The 24,388-nt window shown below is 33.2% G+C and overlaps 2 protein-coding genes across 2 annotated transcripts; both read left to right on the top strand.

Annotated features, from left to right (window-relative positions):
- Window positions 1-69: 69 nt before the first annotated feature.
- LOC111051258 (transmembrane protein 223) lies at window positions 70-2,931 on the top strand. Its single transcript, XM_022337728.2, has 2 exons — window positions 70-684; window positions 2,607-2,931. Exons 1-2 carry the CDS (start codon window positions 318-320, stop codon window positions 2,903-2,905), a joined length of 666 nt encoding a protein of 221 aa, XP_022193420.2. The 5' UTR covers window positions 70-317; the 3' UTR covers window positions 2,906-2,931.
- A 2,693-nt stretch (window positions 2,932-5,624) lies between these two features.
- LOC111051264 (D-beta-hydroxybutyrate dehydrogenase, mitochondrial) lies at window positions 5,625-20,996 on the top strand. Its single transcript, XM_039433286.1, is given in 8 exon segments — window positions 5,625-6,101; window positions 7,469-7,552; window positions 8,806-8,971; window positions 11,374-11,466; window positions 11,469-11,525; window positions 13,528-13,695; window positions 16,243-16,382; window positions 20,500-20,996. Coding segments are annotated over 8 exon segments (1,092 nt in total). The 5' UTR covers window positions 5,625-5,873; the 3' UTR covers window positions 20,656-20,996.
- The last annotated feature ends 3,392 nt before the right edge of the window (window positions 20,997-24,388 follow it).

The raw sequence follows: 24,388 nt of genomic DNA, 5'->3' as shown, positions 1-24,388 counted from the left end.
TTGATATTGAAACACGTAAAATGTTTTTTACTTTTTCAAGGTTATAGTGGTCAACCTGCATATACTGGCAGCTGCAAAATCACAAAAAACAGAAATCGGACACGGACAGCCGGACAGTCGTGTTTTGTTGAGGTTAAGTAATTGTGATTTTAGTTTCAACTTTCAAGTACAAACTATTAAATAATATTTGTCACCGTATTCATTTAAGTAAAATCACTGATGATCTAGAAGTGTCAATCAATGAATCTACAAGTCTTGTCAAGTTTTGTATTGAAAATCTAAAAACCGGTAAATTTGTAAATATTTTACAATTTAAAATGAATGCAATCCTAAGAAATACATTTTATAAATGCTCAATAATTGCTAAAAACTTGAAATTCACTCCTCTGTCCCGATTCTACGGATCAAATCCGACTAATACCGGTATTTTAAATGTAGATACCAAAGTTAACAAAGATGTTGTGTTATATAAATTTGAAAAGGTCCGTCAGGTTAGGATGTTGTCTGCATTTGGCCTTGGTCAGGCCATGTTTTGGAACTATTGGGCACATTTCTTATATACTGCAATTAAGGATACCCCAGTTGATGAAAGTAAACTGGACGAAAACTCAAAGTGGTATGACAAGATCAATCTTGGACAAAATAAGTATAAAATAGCTTTCTCTGCTGCGTGTTTGTTTGTTGGTAAATATTTTATAAAAATCTTGTTTTTCCATATTTTTATTTTAGCCTAAGCTATAAAAATTACAGTAGAGAAAACTATTATTTGGATGTAAAGAGTAGAAGAGTAAATAGGTACTCTGAGCTTAGTTTTTGTATGATATTTAAGTTGATGAGCTTGTAACACATTTATGATTGGCTGGCGACTTGAGTGAGACACTAGCCGTAGGCTAGAGCATAGACTTGTATTACATTCAGCAACCACAGTAGGCCCCAATTGTCCGAGCATGCAATATATGTACATGGATATCTATATCCTCATAAGCTCGCTTTGACTACTATCATTTTGCATATACCATCAGCCAAAAGAATTTTTAAATTGAAAATGTTACTTACAAATCATAATGATGTGGAAGAAATATTTCCGGTTGATCCAATTCGAGAATGTAACACTTATTTAGTTCCCTGTTAAGTTTACTGTTGAGAAGAGAACATCATAACTTTCAGCAGAGACGACATGTACATAGTCACTTCACAAGGAGGAGGAATGACATCAATTTGCCTCAGGCCAGACTGACTCGATCTCATAATAGCTTCCCTGTCCGTGCACTCAAGATTTACAACAGGATGCCGGTGTATTTCCGTGAACAGGAGGAAAAAATCTTCAAGAAGACACTTCGTGAGAAGCTTGTGAGTCTGGCTCTCTACTCCCTGGATGATGAGTCGATCCAATGTTTTCTGAGATCTATAACTGGCCTCCAATCTTGATCTCAGTCTAGTTATCGAGTTTTAAGTTTTATATTTTTTTATGACGCAATCTATCCAGCAAGTGCTGGTCATGGATGGATACTAATGAATTATTGAATTATGTTATTGCCTCTTATTCCACTTGGAGTTGTAATGTGGGCTTACCCATGTTTTGTTGGCTGCTATTAAAAAATAAAATAAAAATAATACAGAGTGATTATAAAAGGACTTTACAACTTTGAAAGCACATAAATATTTATTGAAATTACTTACAGAATTGAGAAAGGTGTCATTTTGTTACAAAACACTTCAAGATTGAGGTGTGGGTGTTATTTTGGTTGGACGTGACTGCCGTTGGTAATGCAACATAAATCCCACCGATAATCGATTTATTGCCTCACTTTTACCAGCATATCAGGCGTAACTTGTGCAACAGCAGCGATCCGAATGTGTTCCGATTTCAGAGGCCATTTGGATTGTCTGGTAGAGGCGGAACATAAATCTTATCCTTAATGAAACCCCACAGGCAGAAATCCATTGGTGTTGAAACCGGTGAGCGAGGTGGCCAATCCAGCGAAGTTAGAAGCAATTCCTCGCTCACCGGATTTTACACCAATGGATTTCTGCATGTGGGGTTTAATTGAGGATAAGATTTATGTTCCGCCTCTACCAGACAATCTTAATGACCTCCGAAATCGGATCACAATCAGATCGCTGCGGTTGCACAAGTAACGCCTGATATGCTGGTAAGAGTGTGGCAAGAAATCGATTATCGGTGTGATGTATGTTGCATTACCAACGGCTGTCACATAGAACCAAAATAACACCTACACAATTGAAATAATAAGACGTTGATATTGTCAATACCATGGGTACCATGTGGTATTGAAATTACATGGTACCATCAATACCATGTGGTATTGACAATATCAACGTCTTATTCTTTCAATTATGGAAAAATACCACAACATTTCATACCATACAATCAAATTATTAACACCTACATCTTTAACTTGAAGTGTTTTGTAACAAAATGACACCTTTCTCAATTATGTGAATACTTTCAATAAATATTTATGTGCTTCAATGTTGTAAAGTCCTTTTATAATCACCCTGTATTATTTTTATTCCTGGTAAACTCATAAATAAATATAAACGTGCAGCATTGAACCCGATCTCAATCTGTGGTCCTGTTGCAGGTAACGGAATGTTTTTGGCCGCTGTACTCTACGCGAGGCGTTGCGTTAACAAGATAGTTCTAAAGCGGGGCGGCCATTCGATTCTGTTGAGTGTATACACGCCTTGGGGTGGCACCAGTACATTCAGCACACCCCTTTCGAACGTCAGCTGTGTCTACGCGAGAGACTTGAGCAAATGGTCGACTCCGATCAAGGTCAAAGGACATTCTTTCTATTACACTCTGGATAACGTCGGTGGTAAATTTAATAATGTTATGTTGTTCGATGCCACTGTCGGCTTGAAAAGGAGTTTAAAGTAGTGTAAATAAACATTTAGTTTAGTCTTTGTGTGTGTTTTAATGTCCAATTCCAATCACGGAAAAATTGTTTATCAATAGAACATAATTCATATATACAAAAATACAAAACTTGGGCATTCGCCCAAAACTGCTCTAAACCTTAATTTGGAGGCTAGAGGCTATGTAAAAATGATAACTTAATCTGCACACTATTTTGAGTCCAAAAAAATTAATCTACTACAATTTTGAATTTATCAGATTAATTAATTTTAAAATACAAATTCAATCAAAAATCTTCCTTCACAATTGCAAAAAATATTAAAAATTTCACTTAAATCCACATTTATACGGTAACTTACTCATGTAAATATTTATCAATTACTCATTCATGACTCATATTTCAGTTAAACATAAACATAATTCTCAACTATTACCTTTTTTTGTTAGGGCTACTCTTGATTATCAGGGAATAAAAAATCCAAGTACCGCTTTTCAAAAATTGTAATTCACTCACTTGAAAATGACATTAATGTTGAAAAATGTTGTGTGTAAATTTTTTAAAGAATGTTACTTGGACGGACTATATAATTTTTACTGCTCTCATAATCTTAGAACTACTTGGGCTATCTATCAATGGATGAACTGAAGTTTCATAGTTTTTCATAGTGTAAGATTTATAGTGAAATTAAAATTAATGGTTAGTTTCTGAGACTAGTTTTAACCTTCCGGCAGTCGCGCTGTTGAGTACAACAGTGTCAGTTTTTTTGCTGCACAAAACTATTGAATGGACTAGTGTCAGTTAATGAGTCACCTATGCATTCCAAAACTTTCCCCCCATCACTCCACTGAGTTGCAGTATCAACCGAGCAATGGTTCAGTCTTCGGGTAGTCATTTAGTCGCGACAGTGCATAAGTCGCACTGTGCATAAGATAGGGAAAGACTGTATACGGGGACTGTAAACGAACCAATTACACAGAATTGATGGATTTTTTTGATGTACCTTATTGGGCTATGAAATGGTAATCATTCAAATGTTCATAGGCGTAAAATAATCCAAGAAGATGGAGAAAGTAATTTTATAATTAATATGTTTTGACAGTAAACAGAGTGCATGACACTTGGAAAATTGGATGTTGTACAAAATACAACACGCGACTGCTCGTGTGATTGAGTAGGGCGCGACTACCGGAAGGTTAATAACAATCAACATAAAGAAACATCAGCGCGCTTGGTCTTGCATGATCTCACGTGTACTTGCACATATGTGAATTCAAATTCAAATTTATTTTATTGTTGAAACATTGATACAATGTATAACAGTCAAAAGTAACATAAAATTCAATATAAACTATGAGAACAACATAAGAAAATATTGTTATATGTATAAAAGTCATTTTACATCACATATCCAACAATAATTTATTCATGTTATAAGGACATTCTTCAACAAGATAAGCTTTTACATTACTTTATAAAGCTTTATATTACTTATATTATTACTTTGCTTTACTTTACTTACTTCACTCTATTTACTTACTTTATTTTGTTTTTTGTGTAGTTGAGAAGTTGATATTGTGGTATTCATATTGAATGAAAAAGTCCAAGAAATTGTCAAAAAGCCACAGATTTATTGGTACTCAGAAAGACCGGTTTCGGTTATTACACCATTGTCAGTCTCTGATAAACTAAAACTAAATACAAGAACTAAATACGAATTCTGCTGCTCTTGTATTTAGTTTTAGTTTATCAGAGATTGACATTGGTGTAATAACCGAAACCGGTCTTTCTAAGTATCAAAAGATCTGTGGTTTTTTGACAATTTCTCAGTCTTTTTCATTCAATACTTTATTTTACTTTACATATATTACTTAAAGCGTATATTACTTCATAAGCTTTTATATTACTTTTTAAACATTCGAAATCGTTAAAACCTCAAGACTATTTGGCAAGTAATTATAAAGTCTTGTACCTAACTCAGTAAAACAGTTCAATGTATAAGAATAATTACAATGGTTCAGTCTGAATGAAGAAGCATGTCTTGTATGATGTCTATGAACAGACCTATTCAAAGCTAGACAGGCCAAGTTTTTCTCAATGTAAATAGACTAGTGCATAAATAGCATGAATTGTCAAAATGTTATAACGCTTGAAAATTGGTTTGCAATGAGACTGGAATTACTGCTGAGCGGTCAACAAACAGCTGAATGAAATTTGTCTTAAGAGCGAGATAAAAGATGAGCGTTTTGGAAACTAGAGAAGGATATAAATATGACAAAATACTGTAAGAGAGGAAACGAGAGAATGCTGTGACGGGATGTCTTAGAGCGAGATAGAAGATTGTTTTGGAGACTAGAGAAAGATGCGAATATGACAGAATAATGTGAGAGAGTGAACGGGAGACTGCTATGGTGGGATGTCTTAGAGTGAGATCAAAGATCGTTCTGGAAACTAGAGAAAGATATATAAAAATAGAAAAAAAATAAAAATCTCAGAACCCTTTTTGATTTCAAGTCTTGAAAATGGCATCAATGTCTGAAACATTTTGTGATTAAATAATTCAAAAAGGGTACTGAGATTTTTATTTTTCTTTATATTTTTATTACTAGTAGCCCTATACAGAAAAGAGATAAAGATATATAAATATGACAGAATAATGTGAGAGAGTGAACAGGAGACTGCTATGGCGGAATGTCTTTTAGAGCGAGATAGAAGATTGTTTTGGAGACTAGAAAAAGATCCGAATATGACAGAAATAGTGTGAGAGAGTGAACATGAGACTGCTATAGCAGGATGTCTTAGAGCGAGATGAAAGAACATTTTGGAAACTAGAGGAAGATACGAATATGACAGAATATTGTGAGAAAGTGAACGGGAGAACGTCGACAGTGCGGGATGTCCGGAAATAGAACAGCCTGGTTTCTAGCCAAAAAACGTTTCGCTCGAAGTTGATCCGATGACCTGAGATCGAACAGTTTTTCAGTTTTCGGGATGTCTGCTTCCTCGAAGGCTCCTGCCGCAACGAAAAAAACGGCGGAAGAAATTCCGTGGGACCTTTTTGACCGCTGTTTCGTTCCAGTGGTGTTTTCACATGCGGCAGCTGTGATCTTGTCTACCGTTCTGAATGTGCTCTACATCTCCCAAGTATCTTCTTTCACACTGTTCATTCTCTTTCTAATCATTTCTATAGGATCCACCATCTTCTATCACAATTTGAAGGTGAGTGCCAATTTCAAACATTACTTTTCATAGTGAGAATCACGTTATAAGAGTCCGAGAAAATGATAGAACCACAGAGTTGTCAATTCTCTGTTATCACACCACCTTCTATAGTAGTTAGCTGAGATTCAAGTTATGAATAAAAGTATAAACACAATAAAAGTTATCGCTTTTCGTGTAGTTGAGAAGTTGATATTGTGGTAATTATTCATATTGAATGAAAAAGACTAAGAAATTGTCAAAAGCCACCGATTTATTGATACCACTTGGAAAGACCGGTTTCGGTTATTACACCATTGTCAATCTCTGATTAACTAAAACTACCTAAACTAACTAAAATTTTTATATATATACTATATAACATTTTTAGATTTATTGATACTTAGAAAGACCGGTTTCGGTTATTACACCATTGTCAATCTCTGATAAACTAAAACTACCTAAACTAACTAAAATTTTTAGCTTGTCAGAGATTGACAATGGTGTAATAACCGAAACCGGTCTTTCTAAGTATCAATAAATCTGTGGTTTTTGACAATTTCTTAGTCTTTTTCATTCAAAAAGTTATCGCATTAGCAGCCCTATAGATAAAAGTTATAACTGTTAAAAATATTATTACCGTTCAATAATAGTATTTATAGAATATTATCACAGTGCCTACTTCTGCAAGACTTTTAATTAACTAACGTACGGTAATTAATAATCTTCAACTTATTTTAATAAGTACCTAGTATACAATTCAATTGAATGAAAATGTTCTTGTTAAACTTATAATCAGATAATATTACTTTTTGTGTTAAAAATATTATTACCGTTCAATAATAGTATTTATAGAATATTATCACGTGCCTACTTCTGCAAGACTTTTAATTAACGGTAATTGATAATCTTCAACTTATTTTAATAAGTATCTAGTATGCAATTCAATTGAATGAAAATGTTCTTGTTGAACTTATAATCAGATAATATTACTTTTTGTGTAGTTGAGAAGTTGATGTTGTGGTAATTATTCATATTGAATGAAAAAGACTAAGAAATTGTCGAAAACCACCGATTTATTGATACCACTTGGAAAGACCGGTTTCGGTTATTTCACCATTGTCTATCTCTGATAAACTCTGATCAATAAATCTGTGGTTTTTTGACAATTTCTTAGTCTATTTCATTCAAGATAATATTACTATTAATATTAATTTGTGTGTTCCAGTCAATTTGTCTGTGACAAAATTTTTCTTGGCTTATTATGTTTAGATCAATATCATAAACCCAGCAGCTAAATTTATTGATTTACCTGTACTTTCTTCATTATACTTATCACTTTTTAGTCTTTAAGTGCATAAATCTTAAAAATCCATCTTTCCATTAAGGTAACCGCTGCAGGAAAGGCTGTGCTGATAACTGGTTGCGAGTCGAAGATTGGATATGCCATTGCAAGACAATTGGATGATTTGGTGAGTTCAATAATTTTAAACTAAATAGTTCTATCAATTTTACTGGTAAATTTATTTGTTTTTAGTCCTGTTGAGCGAATGAGTGAAAACCATTTCGCGTTTATAAAGGTACCGTCGACCGGGGTGACTTTGTCCCACCCTGCGGAAAAATATTCAAATCAGTTTATCTCTAATATCTGTTATCCGAAATCGATGTTCAACATTGATAGCCGTAGCCCTGATCATTATCGAGGTTCTACAATCGATATCTTGTCGAATCTCGATATATTAGTTGAATTATATACATAAAACCAAACTGCTTGCATCATCTTGTGATTTCGTTGTCGGAAAACTTCCTATTAGAAAACTTATGTCTAAAAGACTTATGATATTGGTGAGTTCATATTACTTCGGCCTTTTCATTATATTTCAATTGGTATACCTATAATATCCAATATCGGGGCACCGAGCTTCACTCGTTATTTATTTATTGATAAACATAACATAATTCTTTGAAATGATTGGGGTACTAACAGGCATAATTCTTTGATAAGTACTAACAGGCACAGCCCAAAAGTGTTTCTTCCCTGAATTTTGATTTATACTCTATAAATGGTCTAAAAAGTAGGTTATGTTCCATACACTTGAATTCAGGTCTAGTTTTCAATTCAAACAAACCAAATTGAATAACAAAATAACACTCACTAATCACTTAAAACTGTAAAATATTGATTAACTTTGAAAATTCTCATATACTTTAATTTTACAGTATTTTAGGCTTACAGTATAAAGTTAATATTGTATTATTTTATAGTAGAATATAGATATACTATAGACCTACAATATACTATACTATATAGTATACTACTATATACTATAAAATTCATAGTACAATCATTATATTATATTTTATATTATAAATATATACTGGTATGTATATATTTTCTGGACTATTGTTTTACTTTTGACGATTTTTTATACTCTCCAAGAGTCACCAGAAATAAATTTAAACAAACAAATTAGGAGTATAGGCTACATTAGTGGAAACTCAATACAGTTCATCTCAAGGGATCGCTCAAAAATGTACTATCACGAGGTCTGTACTAAATGAGGGTGTATCCAAGTTGAAACCTGCTATATGGACGTTACAAGGGGCTGCAGAAAAAAATTACTATAACGGGGTGTACTATTTCGAGGTACCACAGTACCGAAGATTCATGAATAATTCTTAGTAAAAATAAAATTTAGTGCATTATATATCCTATGTTTTTCAGGGTTTCACAGTTTTCGCCGGATTCCAAACTAATGAAAACCTCGCCTCAAAACTGAAAGATGAATCATCGGGAAGACTTCATGTCTTGAAATTGGACATTACATCTGAATCAGACTTGCAAGACGCTTTGTCCTATGTGAAGGAACACTTGCCTGAAAAATCTCCTGGTGAGTTGATAATTAATTATACAATATCGGGGACCGAGCTTTGCTCTGGAGTACAAAAGCATAAACAATTATCATAACATTCATACAGAAATGTTCTATCTAATCACAGTAAATTGAGATTAATTCCCAGAGGAATGCAAAAATTTCCCTCACAAAGGCCCAGTTGCACAAAAGCCGGTTAAATTTTAATCCTGATTAACTTCACAAGAACCAAATCAGAAAAAAACATATCAAAAATATGGATCTACTGGAATTAATCAAGATTGAAAATAACCCGACTTTTTTGCAACCGGCACTAAGTACCTGATTGAATGATTACAAAACTTCATCAGCTGAGTCATAATTTTGACACAGTCCCACACACATAAACTCGCTCACTCACTTCCATCACCAACAGACGACGAAATAATTATTATCATCTGTTTTTCCTGGGATGAATAATAATTATCCTTTTAATGTCCTTCAGCGAGTTTTCCCAGGGATAAGACCTAGTGCAATCGAATCTTTATATTATAAACCTACTATGTTCTGAATTTCGTGAGAATCGTTAGAGTCGTTTTCGAAAATAGACGGATGTATGAGCAGAACCAGGTGAGTCATCCCCATAATACAAGATTTAGAGGTTTTGCTTACCCACGTCATAGACTTAGCCTGCTGGAGAGTGGCCCGTTTTATATGGGAATGAAAATATTCCATCGCACATAAGAGAAATTGAGGGCTTGAAGGAGTTAAAAAAAAAACACTCAGGGAATTCCTTATTGTATTGTGTCCTTACAGATTAGCAGACTTCCTTGTTGGTTATAGTTTGATTTATGTATGTTATGTTAAATCTGTTGTGTTCTATTGACTGTTGTGTTGAAATATGAAGGATGTTAGTATTATATTAGATTAAACTTTGATGTGGCATATACTGCGGGAGCGTTACTCCCTCATTGAATTTATCCAATAATAATAACACCTATTTCTCAGGCTGGGTTGCACAAAAGCCTGTTAAATTTTAATAATGATTAAATGCCATAAGAACCAATTTATTGAATTGAATTGAATTTATTGCAGTTTAATAATTGTGACGAACAAAAAAAGTAAAGTAAAGAGAATACTATTTATTAGGCGAAGTTAAGTGTTATTGAATGATTCTCAGGTTTTTGTCAATATGTTGAAGGTTGCAGGTTCTTATTGATGAATGTGTTGAACATCGCAGGTATTTAATGATGAATTTAATATCTATATGCATTGCGTCAAATGTCCAATTTATGTAGTATTCAAATATTAAAATCAATATACCACTCAGTAGTACATGCACATCTATCATACGGTCTCTGCATATATGGCAGTACAAGTAAATAATAACCTTGATAAAATTATAAAACAGCAGAAACGAGCAATAAGAATCATGCTAAACCTCAATAGAACTGATTCTGTAAAATTAGCTTTCTCAGACCTAGGAATTTTCACAATATATGGACAATACATATATGATGTTATAGTCTTTTTCAAAAAATTTGGTGACACAAACTTGAGAAATAACACTCACGGTTATAATACAAGGTTTGGTCGTATAATAGAGAGGCACAGATTGGATCTTTTCACGAAAAAATCTATATACAGAGGTAAGAAGTGTTTTGTAAAGTTACCAAGCAGTCTCCAAATATTAGAGGATCCAAGAACGTTTTCAAATAATTTAGAGGAATATCTGGTCAAATTATCGCTGTATTCTTTTCAAGAGTTCAACATTGATTTTTGATGAGACGTTTTTGTCTATATATACTAGGCTAGCCTAGTTTTTTATATTGTAATTTATTGACACTGTTCTAATGTATTTCTTACATCTGATGAATAAAGTATTTTTCCTACAGTTACATTGAAAAGTGGCCATTGCTGCACTGATTACAGAACGCAAAGAATCACTTTTCCGCTCTAGTGCGGGAAAAATTTTTCTGCACTCCAGATTTGCAACATGGCAACGCAAAATACTTAGTAGGTTATATGGAGCAACAGTGCAGTAAAATCAAAATGAAGTTGGTAACAGTGACTGGGCTGCTATAGTGAGCAGAGGTGCAACGAAGCACAACGAGCAAATTATTACTATTATATATTATAACCAAGGACAACGAGGACTTTAGAATTTTAGGATTAAGGTTTTTATCAATAATAAAATTACACAGAAAAACATTTGATGCATTTCAGGCATTTTTACCCATAATTACCCACTTTTCATATTCAATGGTAACTGTAGGAAAAACTTAATGTGAAATACGTGCGCAAAGTTCCTCTGCTGCACTCAAGAAACCATTCCGCCCTCGCCTACGGCTCGGGCGTAAACGTTTCTTTCGGTGCAGCAAACTGTCACTTTGCGCACTAGTTGCACAAATAACTATTTCTATTTCTATTCTATCTTGAAGGTCTATGGGCACTCATCAACAATGTGTCTTGGGCTGCTTTTGGGGAGGTGGAGTGGGTTCCCAAAACGGTCTACCAAAAAGCTGCCGACATGAATTATTGAGTACAATCCGCACCACACAAGTTTTCCTGCCGCATCTTCGCAAAACTAAAGGTGACTACAAAATATGAAAAACTAAAACAGATATTTGTACTATGGAAACACAAAGATAAACACAAATGTGTACACAGCGTACAAAATATTATTGTGTGCATTCTTTAGCTTTTTATGGTGTCTTTAAAGTATTCAAAGAAAAAATTTCACAAATTCTACTTGGAAAAAACATGAGCACATCACCAGTATGTTGTCATTTCCAGACTGTCAAAGATGTTTGTTTTTTCCAAATAATTCATTTCAACATCTCAGATATTTATTATTTGACATATTTATCATATTTCAACATCTCAGATATTTATTATTTGACATATTTATCAAAAAAATGAAGATGTATTCAACTATCACTAATTTTATTTGAAAAACAAAAAAAAACACCTATGGTATCATACGTTCAAACTGCGTTTACACCAAAGTTATTAACAAAATGTTAATAACTTAATCCTTATAGATTCTATTAGATTGAATATAACTTATCATACACTTGTTGAACATAGATTGACAAAGATGTTTATGTGTATTTTCTATCTCAAATAACATTTGTGATAGTAGAGTAGGCCTACATATTTGTGTTTTCATCATGAATGAAATACCAAAAGGTGCGTACAGATTTACGAATATGAGCAATTCACTTTTAATCAGCTGATTCCAAGCTTTTTATATGTATATTATACCGTTTCTGTAAAAATACAGATATAGTCAGCTGATTAAAAGTGAATTGCTCATGTTCGCGGTGCGTAAATCTGTACGTACCTAAACACTGTGAGCGATATTCGTTATAATATGCAATTCTGGCAAATTTAATCTAAATCGAAGATGTCGGCTGATAATGGCTAATAAAGTCTTTAATAATAACAATTACAGTAATTGATAATAATATCCCTATTATTGTTATTAATATCAATTTTATTACCAGGTACGTTCCTGGGAAAACGTCGTTGGTTCTTATTTGAAATAAACAACAATAATATGCGTTATTGTTGAAAATTTCAAAATCATTCAACAATATAATTCATTACATAAATGAATAATTTATTAAAAATTCATGTTTGCTATCATACCCATAATAAATGACTGAACCAATAGTAAATAAAGGTGCATTTTTGTTTATGCGTAAATTTCCGCAGTCGACGACGGCAAGCATTGTTGACATTTATATTGTCCAAATTTCAAGTGTGCTAAAACAGTTGATCAAATAAATTTTCATTATTATTTGTTTTTATTATTAAATAATTGAACATTTCTAATAATATCAACATATTGTCATTTAAAAGTATAAGCGCACCTGCCCCTTCAAAACATAATTGAACATATTATTATTTCCATTTTTTTACAGTTTTGAGTGCTAAGAAGAAGGAATTTTGTTATCAATTCGGATCTTAATCTTTCTAGATTCAAAATTGATTGTTTCAAGTGTTTGTGTTTTGTTCCAATGTGGAAATTAGTGAAGAATTGGAAAGTCTCACATAACTTTTATTTGGACAATTTATTTTATGAAATTGGAATGAAAAGAAGTTTTGGACTGTAGTCTGTTTCTTTGTCCTCATGTTGATTGTAAATGATAAATTAATAAATAAATAATCTTTTATGTTATGTAGACAAATTGAAATCTACCCAATCTGAGATTCTCAGATAAAATTTGGACAATTTATTTTATGAAATTGGGATGAAAAGAAGTTTTGGACTCTAGTCTGTTTCTTTGTCATTAAGTTGATTGTAAATAATAAATTAATAAATGAATAATCTTTTAGGTTATGTAGACAAATTGAAATCTACCCAATCTAATATTCTCTCCCTGTAGTGGTCGACGACGGCATTTACGCACAAACGAAAACCCGGCTTTAGCAGGATAAGGCTGGTGTCCCACATATCAGCATGTCCGGTACATTGAAGATATTATCCCCATTAGTTCTAATTTGAACTATTTGCATTCAGCCTATTTCAGTATGTCTGTGCTTTATTGAGATTTTATTCAAGAGTTTTATTGTTTTTTTTTCAACAGGACGCGTTATAAATGTGATCAGTATTGTGGGTCGCATTGCATCTCCGGTCAGATCCCCGTTCTGTGCGGTCAAATTCGGCCTGGAGGCGTTCTCAGAGTGCCTGCGTTTGGAGATGCGCAGATGGGGCGTAGATGTGGTAGTTGTCGAGCCTGGACACCTCACTACAGGTAATTATTGATTCATCTATTTATTAATTCATTTATTACAATACGTTCAATCACTAGCGGAATGGATCAACAGGCTCAAGCCCAAAACTGTTCCCATTCCAATTTTAAGTCACAAATACCAAGTGATATCTATATAATAAGAGAGAGTAGGGTTGTGTTTGTTCGTGTGTTCGTTTGTTCGCATCAAAACATGCCAACTTGTGGATTGCATACCGGAAAAACGGGAATGATTTAGATCTCCAAATTCTGAACATAGATTCTAAAAATATCAATCTCGTGCACCTGGAAGCCCAAATTTCAATTTTCCTTCTAGATTTTTCAGAATTAATGTTCAAATTCATCTTTGCTACCGTAGGCTACATGAAGTTCCATAGCCAAAAGTGTGTCTTTTTATGAGCAGGTTATAAGACTTCAATTTACGAACGTCTATGTAGCGCAGCGGTAAAACGCTTGCTTACGGAGTGATGGTTCCTCGGTTCGAATCCCCGATGTTTCCCATTTGTTTTGTTCTTAATTTTTTCCCTCGAAACGTATTATTATCAATTATTCTTTGTAGGAATTTGTTTTCATTACTATTGAACTTGGATTTTATCAAATAATTATTTTAATGTAAAATTTTGCCACCAGTACAAATGAATTGGACATATAGTCTTCATGCTGTAGGCCTGTAATTGAATTTCATAAGAAAAACATGAATAGATCACAATAAAATAAGTAGTAATTTATATTCTTCAGTTATAATGTACAATCAGACTCGAATTCCCAGTGAAACGTGTATTTTAGGTATTTTGTTTGGAATTGGGAAAACAAAAGGCTGCCTGATTCAATTTGAGGAGGATCCTAATCGAACTAAAATTTATTGATGTATTGGAAAAATCAATATGATTCTGTGAGGTTTCCAAGTATTATGTATTCTTCAGTTTTCTATACTATAATAAAGGAAAGAACTGGCTTATACACGTAAGGAATAGGGAATTATGTTTGACGCATATGTCTGAAATATACTCAACTGATTAATTTGAAATTTTGCATATAGATTCTTCATTAACCAAGGATGATTATTATAGGCCTATTTTCAAATTTCGATTTTTTATTACGTCAAGTTTTCATTTTGCAGTTTTAAAATAGACCCTTGCGAAGCACGGGTTACCTACTAGTGATAAATACAGCTGACTTAGTTACCATAGTTTGTTATTTGTTAAATCTCATTTTATCATGTTTCATCTCTGAAGTTCAATTCTGTCAATTAAAGCCTATATTTCGATCCAAATATCGGTCTTATCTATTTCACCAAGAAAACAAAAAAAAATGTTGAATTTAGAAATAGTTAGTAAAGTAATATTATATTTAACACTTTGGGCGTTAAATGTGTATTTTCCTACAGATGCCTTGAAAAGTGACCATTTCTGCACTGATTGCAGGCTGCAAAGAATCACTTTTCCGCACTAGTGCGCAAAGTGATTACTTTGCGTACTCCAGATTTGCAGCATGACAACGCAAAATAGTTAGGTTATATGGAGCACCAGTGCAGCAAAATCAAAATTAAGTTGGTAATACTCATAGTGAGGCCCACGTTATAATGGCAGTGGAGTACAGCGTTGCCTTGCCATTATGTGCCTTCATTATAGTGATTCCAATGCTTATGTAAACGGAGGGGGGTTGTTTCTTCTCTTCTATAATATTTACCAAAATTATGCTAAAGTTTACTGCTATTAATTCATCTACCGGTATTTGAATCTTTGATTGATTGGGAGCTTTTAGTGGATTCGTTCATTCAAATGCACAGATTATCATCATTGTCACATATTCTAGCAAACATAGTAACTACGAGCCAGGAACTTCAATGAAAAATACTTTTTGAAATTCAACCTCAGGTTTATTGAACTCATTAACGAATTAATAGAAATCAAGTCAAATTTTCAAACAGAGTTAATCAGAAAAAGAAGGAATATTCAATTTCAATCTATACATTTTGGGAACCTGATAACTTGCTGCAACTAAATTCGGGCCTCGGTCATTCTATGTACTAAATTTCAATTTAAATAAAAACAACAGTTTGGCACTCACCATTTCAACAATATTTCACATTTTACTTTTGAGACCACTTAATCCGAAACTCAATGAAATCAGACGTTATGAAACTCACTACACTCTACTTAAATTAACACACACAATTATACTCTTGACTTTACATCTATGGATTCTATCAATTTTTAGATTACTATACAAATTACAACAAAAGTACTGATAATGAAAAACTTTTCAATTTGTCCCTCTGGATACTTCTTCTAGTCTTCCATCTATCAATTTATACCCCTCACTCTTTCCCACCCCCCTACCACATCTTTCTCTACCTCTTCCTCCTCAATTTAAATATGATATTTAGATATGTTTTTTACCCAGGAACAATGCCCCAGAGTATTGGTAGGGAGCTCGTAAATACCCTGTATATTGTACTGTTAATAATTATTATTATTATTCCATATACTGGTTAAGTGAGTGAAATACTCAATCATCTCTCTAAATAAGGTGTTACCGCTTTTACAGGAAATTGGTTCGATGACAAGCAAATGCTGGAGGATGCTAAGAAGATGTGGGACTCCATGGATGACGGCACAAGAGAAGATTACGGCAAGGATTACTTCGAATTCAAAGTCAGAACTATGCCTGAGTACATGAAGCAACAGGTCTGTAAATACTTTGTAAAACTCACTTTTGTTATCAGCTAGGGCTACTGGAAACACAATAATAATTTTCAATTACCCTTGTACTTCATTGCAACACAACTGGTCTCAACTCCTCAAGTGTAAATAATTTTAAAATTATTGCTCTTGTAGAATTAGAACTATAGGCACAGAATAGGTACAGAATGGAAACTGTCAATAAAACGCGTATCTTTTTTTTTTGTGTAGTTGAGAAGTTGATATTGTGGTAATTATTCATATTGAATGAAAAAGACTAAGAAATTGTCAAAAAACCACTGATTTATTGATAACTAGAAAGACCGGTTTCGGTTATTACACCATTGTCAATCTCTCAAACTAAACTGAGTTTATCTCTGATAAACTAAAACTGAGTTTTAGTTTATCAGAAATTGACAATGGTGTAATAACCGAAACCAGTCTTTCTAGTTATCAATAAATCAGTGGTTTTTTGACAATTTCTTAGTCTTTTTCATTCAAAACGCCTATCTAACCAATGCTTTTTACATGGCGCAAATACTAGACACGTTACGGGACCTTGGGGAGTTCCAATCCTGGTCTTCTGATTGGCTCGTAGCAGTAAACGAGATCAATTGATCCGGATCATTAAAGTGATCCGAACCTACATCAATACTATTACAATGCGGCGCTTCCTAACAAGATGGCGGATTTTTGCGCCAGGGTACTAGCCAAGTTTCCATACTGTATGTATACTGTGCTATAGGTCCACGTTATAATGGCAGTGTTTGATTTAACAATGGTGTTGCTATCCTTGTCTATCATTCAACATAGTTGAATGCTTTGTTCTGTTGCCAGATCGTTTTTTAACAATGTAGAATCTATCATTAATTAACAAAATATTTCATCTAATTATGAAATTATTGAAACATATAATTTCTTGCTTAATAAAATATTATTGATTATTTTAAACTAGAATGAACAGTTAATATTACATCAATAAACCTGTATAAACTACCGTCTATAGAAGGCATTGCCAAGACAGAGGATCGGCAACGTTTTTCTCCTATCTTTCTCCACTGCCATTATAACGTGGACCTCACTGTAGTTGTGTTATGATAAATAATTGAAAAATATAAGTTTTTGCTTAATAAAATATTATTGATTATTTTAAACTAGAATGAACAGTTAATATTACATCAATGAACCTGTATCAGCTACCGTCTATAGAAGGCATTGACAAGACAGAGGATCGGCAACGTTTTTCTCCTATCTTTCTCCACTGCCATTATAACGTGGACCTCACTGTAGTTGTGTTATGATAAATAATTGAAAAATATAAGTTTTTGCTTAATAAAATATTATTGATTATTTTAAACTAGAATGAACAGTTAATATTACATCAATGAACCTGTATCAGCTACCGTCTATAGAAGGCATTGACAAGACAGAGGATCGGCAACGTTTTTCTCCTATCTTTCTCCACTGCCATTATAACGTGGACCTCACTATAGTCGTGTTAAGATAAATAATTTAAAAAAAATCTTGCTTAATAAAATATAATTGATTATTTTAAACTAGAATAAACAGTTAATATTACATCAATAAACCTGTATCAGCTACCGTCTATAGAAGGCATTGTCGAGACAGAGGATCGGCAACGTTTTTCTCCACTGCCATTATAATGTGGACCTCACTATAGTTGTGTTATAGAGCAGACTAGCAAACTAGTAATCTTTGGAGCCTGCTTGGAAAATAATATTCATATTATAATCTTCTCATAATCTCAGTAAATCCTACACTAAGGCTTTAGGAACTCCAGTAAGTAGAATTCAATTTGTATTTCAGAAGGTTTGTGCTTCAAAACATCTAAAGGTGCGTACAGATATACGCGCCGCGAACATGAGAAATTCACTTTTAATCAGCTGATTATATCTGTATTTTTAAGAAACGGAAAGATACAGATATAAAAAGCTTGGCATCAGCTGATTAGAAGTGAATTGCTCATTTTCGCGGCGCGTAAATCTATACGCACCTTAATATGAGCAGTTAAGACGATAAAATAAGAGGGTACTTGATAAATTTCATTGTGTTTCAATACTTTATAATGTAACTCTTTAATGTTATTCTTATTCAGATTTATAAATTATTCTTATTTTCTTTGTTTAGCCTATTCCTTCTAATTTGCATTGCATACATTCAGAACTCAATCTCATGCGTTAAATTGTACTTTCAAGTACATGAATAAATTGTAATATAGATAACTTTTTGTGTAGTTGAGAAGTTGATATTGTGGTAATTATTCATATTGAATGAAAAAGACTAAGAAATTGTCAAAAAACCACTGATTTATTGATAATTAGAATGACCGGTCTCGGTTATTACACCATTGTCAATCTCTGATAAACTGTTTATCAGAGCTGTAAAGCTCGTTAGAAAGTTTGAAGTTAGAAGTTAGAAAGAAAATAAAGTTTGAAAGATTGACAAATGGTGTAATAATCGAAACCGGTCTTTCTAAGTATCAATAAATCTGTGGTTTTTGACAATTTCTTAGTCTTTTTCATTCAATATGAATAACTACCACAATATCAACTTCTCAACTACACAAAAAGTTATCTATATTACAATTTATTCATGTACTTGAAAGTACAATTTAACGAATGAGATTAAGTTCTGAATGTATGCAATGCAAATTAGAAGCAATTTCTACGTCAAGTTTTGAAAAAAAAAATAATATGGTGACGGAAGAAGGAGTGTATTTTGAGTGACTATTCACTCCAGACTGTCAGCACAGGTTTAATGAGTAGCATTGATGCTACCTGTAAGGATTGCTGTCAGATTAAAGTGGAACTTACTACTGGATCTGCATTGGGGATTTTAATTGACTCCTAAAGCGAGTAAATTATTGTTGGAGATGATATCTTATAATACTATAATGATAAATATAATATAATACTAAATATATACTATACTACTAAATAAATACTATAAATATTATATAATATAATACTAAACTCATCCCGTAATTCTTTCTTAAACTGATACACCCGCAATGGGATATCAAGGTTTAAAGATAACATCAGAACGATATCCGTATGCAACTTGAGAAATAATAATATTGTAAAAGGAAATCTCTGGAGCTTAATTGGAACCTGTCATATTATAATCTTGGAAAATCCAGACTATATAAGGCTTCAGGAACACCATTAAGTGGAATCATAGAGAAAAGATAGTATATGAGGATGTCCCATGGTATATGTTCCAAATTTCAATGTTAACTCAAGCCGATAATCCTAGTATTTATTTTTCGTGAAGCTATGTGATGCTAGTAATCTATCATACTGTGCCGTTCTTACACTCTCACCCGGCCAAAACCACTACCTACTATTACTGTAATAAAAGGTAATAATAGTAGGTATTGCCAAAACAGTAATAATAAACAGTAATCGGCTTGAGTTAACATAAAATCGGCCTTTAATTTCAAACATAAACAACCTATGCCATGGGATATCTTATTATGCTATCTTTTCTTTATGTTAGAATTCAATTTTTATTTCAGAAGGTTTGTGCTCCAAATAATTACACAACTTCTAGATAAGTACCAAAGGTCAAAACGGTTCCAATTCTAATTTAAACAACAGTCCAAATAAACATCTTTACTTGATGAAACTTATCTGATGAAAATTGAGCTTACTTCCAAAAAAGTGTCCCAAATTCAACAGAGTTATTATGAGGTGTTTCGACATAAAAAACAGCATCAATTAAAAAAAAACAAACAAGATCTCAAAGAAATTGAAAATTCACTGTGTGTATGTAGGCATTTGAGGCTTATTAGCTTTAAATTGTGTTGTACATCTGTCATATTCTAAATAAATAACATAAATTTCAATTACTATTGTATTTTTATAACTTTAAAGTGAAAAAACACTCACATTCGTTTGGTGTGGCAACGACCGTTTCGTGCTGGTGTTGCACATTCACAAGCCAAACAGAGTTTCTGTGAGAATTTGGTTTCTGTGAGTGTTTTTTTCATTTTAGAGTTATGAAATACAATAGTAATAATATTAGTGAAAAAAGATAGATAACCAACAACGGATAAATGTTCTATTTTGTTTTCTCAAATTCAATTTTTTATTTTTCACAGGAAAGTGACCCAGTCCCCGTGATTCGTGCCCTTGTGGACTCCGTGACTCGATCGTTCCCTCTCCCTCGCTACACCCCCGTCACCCGCGAGGAGAAATTGCAATCAATTATTGCTCACCACTTGCCTAGATCAGTTTATGACATTCTCTACTCATAAAAATTACTCTTTGTTGAAAAATTAGAAATTTCTTTAAATTATTTGAACCATATAATGAGATTCTCGTTATGTCTGTGTTTGGAAAATGTATGTCTGTATTAGATTCACGTTATATTTGAAAAATGGTTAATTTTGTGTAGTATATGTACTGTCTATTGCACATATGTTGGCCTAGTCGCTGGCCGAGCCTGGTAATGTCCAGTCCTCATCCAGGCAAGTGCTGCAAACCACCCATTGGACCGACATGTGGATGCGACATAAAACTGGAGCCATTATTCTGCCAAAAATTGTACTCTTCATAATTGTAATAGGTTCAATAGATCAACATTCTGTAACTACAACAGTACTTTGTGAAAGTTATTTACCAAATTCCCAAGGTCTTTTTTTGTGTTATAAACTTAAAAATGTAAGTACAGTATTTGACAAAAATTCAATTGAAATAGAAAAAATTATAACCGACTGTAAGGGAGAGATTTCATTTGAGATTTCAGAGAGAATGCGTTCCTTCAAATAAAACAGCCAAATTCACGACTATCGATGCATCAATATTTTGATGATTAACTCGATTCGATACCAAATAAGCTCGACTATAAAGTAGATTTAACATTATGAATTCATCATCAAATTTTAGCCAAATCTGAGATACTTTTTTTACTGTTTCAAAACGCACTAACGTCCATAGCTTTTCTCATTTTTTTGTAAGAATATAAATCGCTCTGGTTTAGACCATGATTACAATCAATATTGTAATTTTATATTTTAAATATATTCAATATTGTAATTGTAATTTTTTTCGTCTGTCCCCAGAATTCAAATGACGTAAATTATCTTGGAAACTCCAAAAGAATGGTCGGATTTGTTTGATTTTGGTACCAAATTTAAAGTCTTACATTTGATGAAATTGAAAATAAAGACATTATCAACTGAACTAAACACATATAGTATTTAATGTGTGTAAGCATTTATCGGTAATGCCTCAGTTACCACTTGTTATGTTTTAACTTCCTGTTACATTTCTAAAATACAAATGAGCTCAGTAGTCACATAAATCATGAGAAATTTGAATTTCTCGCTCAAATAGTATAAATGATGAGAAATTTGAATTTCCCGCTAATCATGAGAAATTTGAATTTTCCGCTCAAATAGTATAAATCATGAGAAATTTGAATTTCCCGCTCAAATAGTATAATCATGAGAAATTTGAATTTCCCGCTCAAATGGTATAAATCATGTGAAATTTGAATTTCCCGCTCAAATAGTATGAATCATGAGAAATTTGAATTTCCCGCTAATCATAAGAAATTTCCCGCTCATTTGCATATTAGAAATGACCAGATTTCTACCAGGGCATCAGAAACATGCAAGAGGTACACAAACCAGATCAGTGTTGCGGGTTGCCTATGCTTGCATTGGAAGGCGTTGAAAAAACCCTGCTACCTCTTCAAGTGTTCTGAATCCCTGGTACAGAATTAAAACCAACTAGAATACTACCAGGGGAACAGAAACATGCAAGAATTTGAGCGGGAAATTCAAATTTCTCAGGATTTTTGTGACTACTGAGCTCATTATTTGTATTGGATGAGAATTAGAACAGCACAGCAGAAAAAAGCAAAAGGTAATGGATTCATTTTTTATGAATACAAAAATTAATTAAAATCACTAAAACTCTCAGCAATGATATAATTTAATATTTGACAAGAGAAACAATATAATGTCATCACATTGGCGAAATTCCTTACCGTTCATTAGTTAAGGCCGTTTGAAAATTTGCAAATTTCATGTTTGAAGCCGCATAACTCATTCTGTATAGTAGCTGGGAATGCCAAATTTGGCTCCGACATTTCACAGTTAAAGCTTCATTTATGGTGCAAATTTCAGTCGAATCCGAGATACTTCTTTCTCTCGCTGTTTGCATGATGGTTGTCATTGGATTTTGTCATTGATTTGTAAAAAATAAAAATCGCTCAAACTTCGTGATCATTTATGGTCTTTGATGCGAGAAACTCGAATCTGGAATCAGATTTGCAAAATTCCTTACCGTTCAGGAGATATGACCATTTGAAAATGTTATGTTTGCAGCTTCATAACTCAACCTGTATAGTAGCTGGGGAACAAAGTTGGCTCTAACATTTCTCAGGTCAAGCTTTATCTATGGTGCAAATTTCAGCCAAATCTGAGATACTATATTTTTTACAGTCCATGATTTTTCTCATTTTTTTTTGTGAAAAATGAAAATCGCTCAAACTTCGTGATCGTAAGGTCTTTCATGCGAGAAATACGAATCAGAAATCATATTTGCAAACTTTCTTACCGTTCAGAAGATATGACCAAATTTCAGCCAAATCTGAGATACTTTTTGTCTCAGTGTGGTTCACGATGGTTAGTCTATGGTTTTCATCAATTTTTTGTGAAAAATAAAAAACTGTGACCTTATGCTCTTTGATGCGAGAAACACGAATCTGGAATCATATTTGCAAAATTTCTTACCGTTCAGGAGTCAGATATGACCATTTGAAAATTTTATGTTTGGAGCTTCATAACTCATCCTGTATAGTACCTGGAGTGCCAAATTTGGCTCTGACATTTCTCAGGTCATGTTCCATCTATTGTGCAAATTAGCGCGAAATCTGAGATACTTTTTGTCTCTGTGTGTCTCACGATGGTTAGCCCATGATTTTCATCAATTTTTTTTTTTAATAAAAATAACTCAAACTTTGTGAACTTATGCTCTTTGATGCGAGAAACACGAATCTGGAATCAGATTTGCAAAATTCCTTACCGTTCAGGAGATATGACCATTTTAAAATTTGTAAATTTTATGTTTGAAGCTTCATAACTCATCCTGTATAGTAGCAGGGGGTGCTAAACTTAGCTCTGACATTTCTCAGGTAAAGCTTTATCTATGATGCAAATTTCAGCCTAATCCGATAATATATTTATATAATCAGCTGATGGAAAATGGAATAGGCGTGTTCGTTTTTACCATAGGTAAGGAAGGTATTGCTTTCCGAAAAAAATTAAGGTACCCCAATTTCTAAATTTCTATACGTTTCAAGGTCCCCTGAGTCCAAAAAAGTGGTTTTTGGGTATTGGTCTGTATGTGTGTGTGTGTGCGTCTGTGTACACGATATCTCATGTCCCAATCAACGGAATGACTTGAACTTAAGCTCCTTACACTATAAGGATCCGACACGAACAATTTCAATCAAATGCGGCTAAAATGCGGCTAATTGCAATCAAATGGCGGCTAAAATGTTGTCAAAAACAGGGTTTTTCGCGATTTTCTCGAAAATGGCTCCAACGATTTCGATCAAATTCATACATAAAATAGTCATTGATAAGCTATTTCAACTGCCACAAGTCCCATATCTGTAAAAATTTCAGGAGGTCCGCCCCATCTATGCAAAGTTCGATTTTAGATTTCCAATTATCAGGTCTCAGATATAATTTTAATGAAAAATTTCGAGTGGAAAAGATTGAGCATAAAAATCTCTTCAATTAATGTCCAGTAACATTTTCACCTAAAATTGAAAATAAGCTTGAAATTTGAGAAAATGTGATTATTCAATTGCAAACTGTTGGCAATTGTTGATTCTTTTAAATCATTCACTATGAAGAGATAGCAGATCTCGTGTGTATCCAGCGTTATTGTCCTGTCACCAGCTGGCTCAGATCTTTGAATAGTCAACTAGTATGCCTGGGAACACTAGCGTCAGTTGATCAATTTTCATAA

This window comes from Nilaparvata lugens, chromosome 7, assembly GCF_014356525.2.
Source record: "Nilaparvata lugens isolate BPH chromosome 7, ASM1435652v1, whole genome shotgun sequence".
In the NCBI taxonomy this organism is placed as follows: domain Eukaryota; kingdom Metazoa; phylum Arthropoda; class Insecta; order Hemiptera; family Delphacidae; genus Nilaparvata; species Nilaparvata lugens.
Note: the sequence above shows the minus strand (reverse complement) of the source record. Positions and strands in the feature narration are given on the sequence as shown.

Coding starts and splice junctions, on each gene's coding strand:
- LOC111051258 (XM_022337728.2), top strand. CDS start 318: ATGAATGCAATCCTAAGAAATACATTTTATAAATGCTCAATAATTGCT. Junction 685..2,606: donor TGCTGCGTGTTTGTTTGTTG/GTAAATATTTTA, acceptor GTCCTGTTGCAG/GTAACGGAATGTTTTTGGCC.